Source organism: Penaeus monodon, chromosome 41 (genome assembly GCF_015228065.2).
Source record: "Penaeus monodon isolate SGIC_2016 chromosome 41, NSTDA_Pmon_1, whole genome shotgun sequence".
Classification (NCBI taxonomy): Eukaryota; Metazoa; Arthropoda; class Malacostraca; order Decapoda; family Penaeidae; genus Penaeus; species Penaeus monodon.
Genome location: NC_051426.1, coordinates 14,291,650 through 14,299,149, shown reverse-complemented (window position 1 = coordinate 14,299,149; position 7,500 = coordinate 14,291,650). Strand labels below are relative to the sequence as shown.

Below are 7,500 nucleotides of genomic sequence, written 5' to 3'. Positions count from 1 at the left end.
CGCTCGCTGATAGTGTCCCTAGATTTTCACTAATTTTCTAGAACACATGACTGAACGATGCATTAACACATTGATATGGACAAATAATAGCCTTCCTTGACCTTTGCCACTCCAAATTTATAACCCAGAATGATCAGTACTAATCTGGTTATACCTAGAGTAGCAGAGGTTCAAGGCCTTGTCAGGGAGGGTTATTCATTCTAAAGATCTTTACCTTCACCATAGCTAGTTTGTGATGTCATGCATGAGGTGCGTCACTTCCATCTGTCTGGGCTGTATCTTGTTTGTCAGATTAGGCAGAGATTTTGTCTCTCATCAGGTGGGGGATGAGAGGCAGCAACTCCCCACCCCTCATAAGGTGCATTTTAGGGAGGACAACCATCAAACAGTAGCAGAAATACCCAAATAATTCATGGTAAATCTTGAAGCACAGACGCACTCAAACTCAACGCCACAAAATCTATTCAACAGTCTAAGTTGCCATGACTGGGCAACTACCCCAGGGGATGGTTGATGCCCAACACCCCCTAGGAAACATGGCACAACAGAGCTGAAACTTGGGAGCACTGAGTGGACTCTAGCTGTGGGCTGTGCTTTTCGCTACCTTTTTCCTGTCTTTGTGGCATTATCATTTATGTCCGCAGATTATTTCTTCTACTGACAATGCAATGTTTTGTATCGTACAAGAGTATTGCCTTCAATTTGCCCTACCCTAGTGCATCCACACCATAAAGATTAACCTAATGCATAATCTAACTGTGCCATTTCCTGATGATACCTCATATCTTCTCCATCTATTGGGTCTTGTATTGTTGCTGTTGTTGCCCATAACTGTCCAGAACCATTAATGCATACTAGATATTATTAGGAGTCCAGTTATACCAAATAAGATGGGCTTTAAATTGTTCTGGAAGTTACTAAAGTTTTTGCACGAGAATTCACTCTAACTTTGAGGCATTAACTTCAGCTTTGCAATAGTGACTATTTAAGCAGTAAGCTTTTCCAAGTAGATGATGCCAAAGCACTACACTAACCCAAGAGGAATATTGAGTGAAGACTTTGTTTACTGTTTGAAAGTAATAACTGTAACAATCAGGATAATTTTGCACTATTATGGACCTTAAGTGAAAAGAACAAAGTGTTGTGCATGCTGTAAAATAAGAACTTAAAAGACCAGTTGAGTTTAAGGTAGTAGTTCTTGAGTAAACAATTATTATATTTTTTCAAGTGGTAGATGGTTATAATGGAAAGTTCCCTTGGATTTTCTGTCTACATTGCATCAGAGTTACAATATAGCTATGGTATCCTTAAAAAATAAATAAGAATAAAAAATCAATACTGTATATCTGGAACAAATGCCTCGAATTGGCAGGGTAATTGTTGTGATGTGAACATGGTTGCTACAGATATTCTAGGCACCATATTAATAGATTTTTTGCAGTTTGAACTGCATAAATCTCTATAGACACTATACTTTGTTGGTATTTTGTGTTCAGATTCTGGAGAAGAGAAAATTGAGTGAGAAGTCTGGTATTGATTGTTGGTATTGATCAGCTGGGATGCTTGGTAGAAGCTATGAGAGTGAGGAAAGGAGCCATAGATAATTATGTTTTTTTGTGTATATGGAGGTTATGTTTCTTATAATTTGATGAGTCACATTAATGGCCACTCTTGAAATGTGTGATAAGGAAAAAAAAGTGCCAAATTAAACTTAGTCATACTGTTAACCGCAGAGCTATTTTATCACTAGTCTTTTATTGATCACACGGTAGAACATTGCAGATAATGAATGATTACCAGTTACTGAGTAAAAGGTACCCACAGCTGTCATGAAGACTACAGAATGGTTGATTTAAATATATTCAATATTTGATCATGGTTTTGTCAAAATCTGGAATATTTTAGACCAGAAATTAAATTTAATTATAAGTGTTCGTATAGGCTTGGCCTACAAACCACACACCTGTTGTCACTCAGGGAAGCCCGAGACCTGGATTTTTATCGAAGCTCGCTGAGAGGCACCCCCAGATCCAGTGGGTTATATAACAGTAGAAGAGGGGGATAAAAAGATAAGTCTGTAAATCTTCACCACATACAGTATATTGCACTAGACCATTCATAGCTGTCTTGCCAGAAAACAGTTCATACAAAATTGTATATATAGTTTTGATACCAGCAGCAGCGACTGTTGGGTGATAATAAGCCACTTGTTTTGTAAGCCATTCATTACAACTCGCAGTAATTTATGAGCTGATTTGATAGGTCCTAACCAATATACTTTCAAGAAAAAAGTCCTAATTTTGATCACCTGAATATTTATCATTAATCATTTACAAAATACCTGCCAAAGTGCACATGAGCCTTGTCAGTTTTTACCTGCCATTGAGAGGATGTCTCCATATAGATTTTGTCTTTTGTTGATTTCCAAAATTTTATGCAAACTAGCAATTTTTAAGGAAATACCTCGTGTGAGAATTATCTTGTAATTGTTGTGTAAGTATCAATTTCCATTTCAAAGATGTATTTTATATTCATTTGAAGAGCATAAGCCTCTTAGCTTTTTATACCTTGGAAGATGTTGGCCTTTAAATTTTCAAAATTTTCAAAGAAAAGTAAGAAAATTTCTTCATTCTTTACAAGATATTTACGCCCCATGATATATTCATGTTCCATGAATGACCAAATATGTTACGGTTATATTTGGTGTCCTTTTGTCCATATCAGTATAATTTTGGTTTGTATTTCTTCAGATATTATTATTATGTTATTTTTCATATTACTATTAGTATTGTTGTGATTGTTATTATTATTATTATTATTATTATTATTATTATTATTATTATTATTATTATTATTATTATTATTATTATTGATATGATGATGATGATGATCATCAATTATTTTATGCATTTATGAACTTTGTTTTATCATGAGTTAGTGACAGACACATAAAGAACTGTCACAAGAAGCAATATCTGACAGTAATAAAAAATAATGAGCTGAACAATCTCAAGCAGTGATTGATGCTATTTGACCATTTGCCTACCATTTTCTGGCACCACATATCAAATAACATTGTCCAATGTGTGAGACCATACAGTATGTTATGTTAAAAGATACCTTTAGGGGCTAGACTAGACTATAGCAAGAAAACACACCATTATTCCCACTGCTCATCAAAATGTTCATATTCGAGATACCCCCCCAGGCTACTTTACAAAGGTGTTAACTGCCTGCAAAAGAGACAGTGTAGTTGGTTGCTGCTCATTTTTGATCCACTGTAATCCTTGGAGTGCATCTGAGCCCAGGTTTTGCTATTTTGTATCGACAAGTGAAGAGCAGTAACAGAAGAGCCATTGATTATCTGCCATCAATATGAGACTTGACAGATTTCAAATAATGTTTACTGTAGCAACATAGTGATGCATGTATGGAAAATTTTGAACACATTGTAGAAATTTAGACATAGATACATGAAAAAAGGCAGGAACCATTGTGATCTCTGGCATTGGTAAGCATTCATGTCACATTTAGAAATTACACAGAGAAATTGGATTTGTTTATCATATACAAGAAGAAGAATATACATTCAATACTTTTATTCTGAGCTAATTTAATAAATAAATTTCAGAGGATAGTAACTGATATTCTAGTTTATGTTGGCTGTGTTTTAAGGAGCTGATTTACTAAATACTAGTGTTAGCTTCTGGACAATTTACATATATGGTATTAAATATCTGGCAAACAGGATCAACAGAAGTACCAAAGAAATTGGATATTTCTCTACATGCCATGTACAGACCACTGGCAGTAGTTTAACTGATAACTAGCCCAGTGCATTAATAAAGCATAATTTACTTTATTCTTACCCATAGTAATATAATTTTTATTTGCATCAGGCAGAGGTATAACTGGTTGCATCATGATCATCCAACAACATCTATAGTATTGTATATGTAGCTTTAGATTCACAGCATTAGAAGTTACAGTATTGGGAGATAATTAGTCTATCTTAGCTTATAAAGAAAGAAACTTTTAAGAACAGCCCACATGCATCAGTTGCAGTATTTGAATACATGCTATCTGAGTTTCTTGGTTGGAGTGTCAGCTTGTTTAAAGATCCAGCCCAACTTTGTTTATCTTTGATGACACCTAAAGTATTTTCTTCTCTGGGCATTCACCCAGATACTTTGCAAGTTTGTGTAACCATAGTTTGTTTTTACAAGACAATTTGTCCTTAATAAGAAACAGATGTAATGAAACATAAAGAAACATTAAATGTTTTATTTTTTGAACACATTGTTATGCTTGGTTTTATATTCATTTGAGATGTATAAACACAAGAGATGTTTAAGCATGCACATATGCATGCACATGCCCATGCACACTGCCTATCCATGTATACTACACACACACTTAACAATTAATTAATGATCAAAGAAGAAAAAAAGAAAAGAAAAAGAAACAAAACATTCCCCTTTCTTCTCCTTGCAGCATCATCCTCTTCTGCGACCATGTGTCGATGGAGTTTGGAGGCAACCTTCCCCCTGAGATGAAGGGCTCCAAGACTGGCCGGCTGTACCTCACCACACACCGCATCATCTTCAACAACAAGGACGGCAAGGACAAGCTCCAGTCGTTCGCGTCGCCCTTCTTTTCGCTCAAGGGAGTGAGGCAGCCTCAACTTTTTTTTTTGTTTTGTTTAGTTTAGTTTGTTATTTTTCTGTTTAGAAATTATATTTTTAAGTATTTAAACACTTTCTAGATTTCTTGTTAATCATTGGCTTTGTATAGTTTTTGTTAATAAGAATTACATATGCTTATTTCTTTGTATTTAGTATAATAATTTCTTTGTTTATAGTAAACTTTATTTAATCTTATTTTTATTTGTGTGTGTGTGTGTGTGTGTGGTTGTGTGTGTGTGTGTGTGTGTGTGTGTGTGTGTGTGTGTGTGTGTGTGTGTGTGTGTGTGTGTGTGTGTGTGTGTGTGTGTGTGTGTGTGTGTGTGTATTGTATGATTTTATTTTATTCTTTATTTTTATTTTTTTTAAGATGTGGCTGTGGTTTTTGTCTGTGTTGTCTGTGTGACTGACTGACAGAAAGAAAGAGAAAAGGGAGACTGAAAAAAAAAAAAAAATCTGAGTGAATGCATTTTTTTGCATGTGCATGCGTACACACCAAAGTAATTATAGAAGCACACAACAGCTAGCATTGAACTATACCTTATCTGGAATCCTCAGGTTGAGTTGGAGCAGCCAGTGTTCGGAGCCAACTACATCAAAGGGACGGTGCAGGCGCAACCCCACGGAGGCTGGACAGGGGAGGCCAAGTTCAAGCTGACCTTCAAGCACGGGGGAGCCATTGAATTTGGCCAGGCCATGCTCAAGGTTGCCTCTCTCGGTGAGTGATCAGTTTATTGAGTTAGCAGGGGGAATATTTGTGGTAGTTTGCCCTTTTTGTCTTCTGGAACACTTCAGAAGTTTGTGAGAAATGTTCTTTTAATCCTGTTATGTTTTGGCAGCCACTCGCAACATGGACTCCAGCTTCCGAGATGCCCCACCACCATACACCCCCCCATCAGCTCCATGGGCACAGGCTCCTCCCCCAGCTTATGCCCCACCCACAGGAGGCTATGCAGGATGGGTGCCTCCTACTGCCACCTTCCCTGATCGACCGCCAGGTGAGGCTCAACAAGGGGCATGCTTCTGGTCTTCTCTTGCTGCTCTGTAGTGTTTGGCTTTCATGGGGGATGTGGGTAGGTGGCTCTGAAAAGGAATTTACTCCAACTCTAGGTCTGCTGATTTATGCCATTAGTATAAAGCTTATAAGGAAAATGCTCTATATTGTTAGATAATCATCTTAGTCTATATACTTGAAAGGTTGGTTAGAAAGAGTGCTTCTAATTGACAGTTAAAAATTGTTGGTCTTGAAAGGTCTGTATTCATTGAGTCGTTCTTTTTTTCACCTGCGATATCTTTTCTATTTTTATTCTTTTCCTTCTTCATTTTTGTCATGATTAGTTCATCTCTTTGCTTTTCTCCTTTGACTTGTGTTTTGCTCTTCCTTCTCTATTGCTCCTCTTCCTTGCCATTTTTTCTTCTCCTTTTTTTTCTTGTTCAGTTTCTGTAATGCACTTTTATTATTATTATTTGTTTATTATTATTATTATAAAAAAAAAAAAAAATCTTTCTTTTTTTCCCTTCATTCATAACAGTTGTAAGAGTCCCAGTAAAGTTCTCCTGTAAACTATGGTAATATAATATTTCATATATATTTCCCCATTTTCATATAGTTCATATGGATTATTTTTTGTTTGATTAATCTCCTTGCATAATCTAAATGATTATCATCATGGTTCTTGATTTATGATATTTAATACAGTGTTCTTGCAATCTTTACTCATTACTTAACCATTTATAATATACTTTTGGATTTCATACTTGAATATTTACCTGTGTTAATATGTGCATGAGGTTAGACCATTGTGTATCAAGCACATGATATGTCTCCTTTTCAGCGGATGGTGTTTTCATGTATGAGGCACCCCCTCCCTACCCTGGGTTGAGTGGCCACAATGGTTACAATGGGGCTGTTGGATTCACTACTTCAGCTGCAGGTTGGTGTCCCAGAGTGAGCTATATCTTTGCAGTCATCATCATTGTAAATTGTTTTGCGAAAGCTTTATTCAAGGTAACATATGTTTGAGATAAGTGGGTATAGTCTAAACCAAGCTGTACATTACCAATTTAAACCAGTGATGCCCAGGATGGCATGACACACATAGCATGTTTATGGTGATTTTAGTTTATCAGTTACATGTCCTACTTGTCTCACCTTTTCACCATTTTCTGTTATTTTTGGAAAGATTTATTTATTTATTTATTTATTTATTTATTTATTATTATTATTATTATTATTTTTTTTTTTTGAGTACTCTTAATATTTTGATAACATTTTGATAATAATAATAATATTGATGTTACTAAGAGCAATATTTATATTGATATCATTAGAAAAAACAACAACATTTTTCACAAAAATTTAAGGTGAGGTCAGGTAGGGCTCACTTACTGAGTTCCTGGTGACTGAGTAGTGGAGCTATGTATGTAAACAAAATTCACAAAACAAAGCTACAGTGGACAGTACATGTACCTGCTGCTATTGGGTTATTTGCATGCAGATTTGAAAGCTTTGATATCATATAGGAATATTTGAATTGCACATAATAATGGCATAATACATAGTGCAGAAATGCCACTTTAGTGATACTACCTTGCCTTTCAGGGTCTTTTCATGACACCGAGTTTACTTTTAATTATACCTGGCTAGCGTTTAATGTGGTAATAACCTGCTTAGGAGTAGGCAGTGACTGTCCAAGTAAGGGATCAGAACCCAAGTATCTGTGAGACAGTAGAAGATGTAGGTGGTGTGTTGTGTATATAAGTGTATGTGTGTGTGCCAGTCTGTGTGTAAAAGAAATTATACTTATGCTGGATTAAC

General features: G+C 35.7%; 1 protein-coding gene across 1 annotated transcript in view; it reads left to right on the top strand.

Moving 5' to 3' along the window:
- LOC119598564 (WW domain-binding protein 2-like) overlaps window positions 1–7,500 on the top strand; it is a 12,952-nt gene that overhangs the window by 1,039 nt on the left and 4,413 nt on the right. Inside the window, exons 2-5 of the mRNA XM_037948206.1 lie at window positions 4,495–4,669; window positions 5,241–5,400; window positions 5,522–5,680; window positions 6,518–6,616. Coding sequence (XP_037804134.1) covers window positions 4,495–4,669; window positions 5,241–5,400; window positions 5,522–5,680; window positions 6,518–6,616 — 593 coding nt within the window. The remainder of the gene's footprint in view (window positions 1–4,494; window positions 4,670–5,240; window positions 5,401–5,521; window positions 5,681–6,517; window positions 6,617–7,500) is intronic.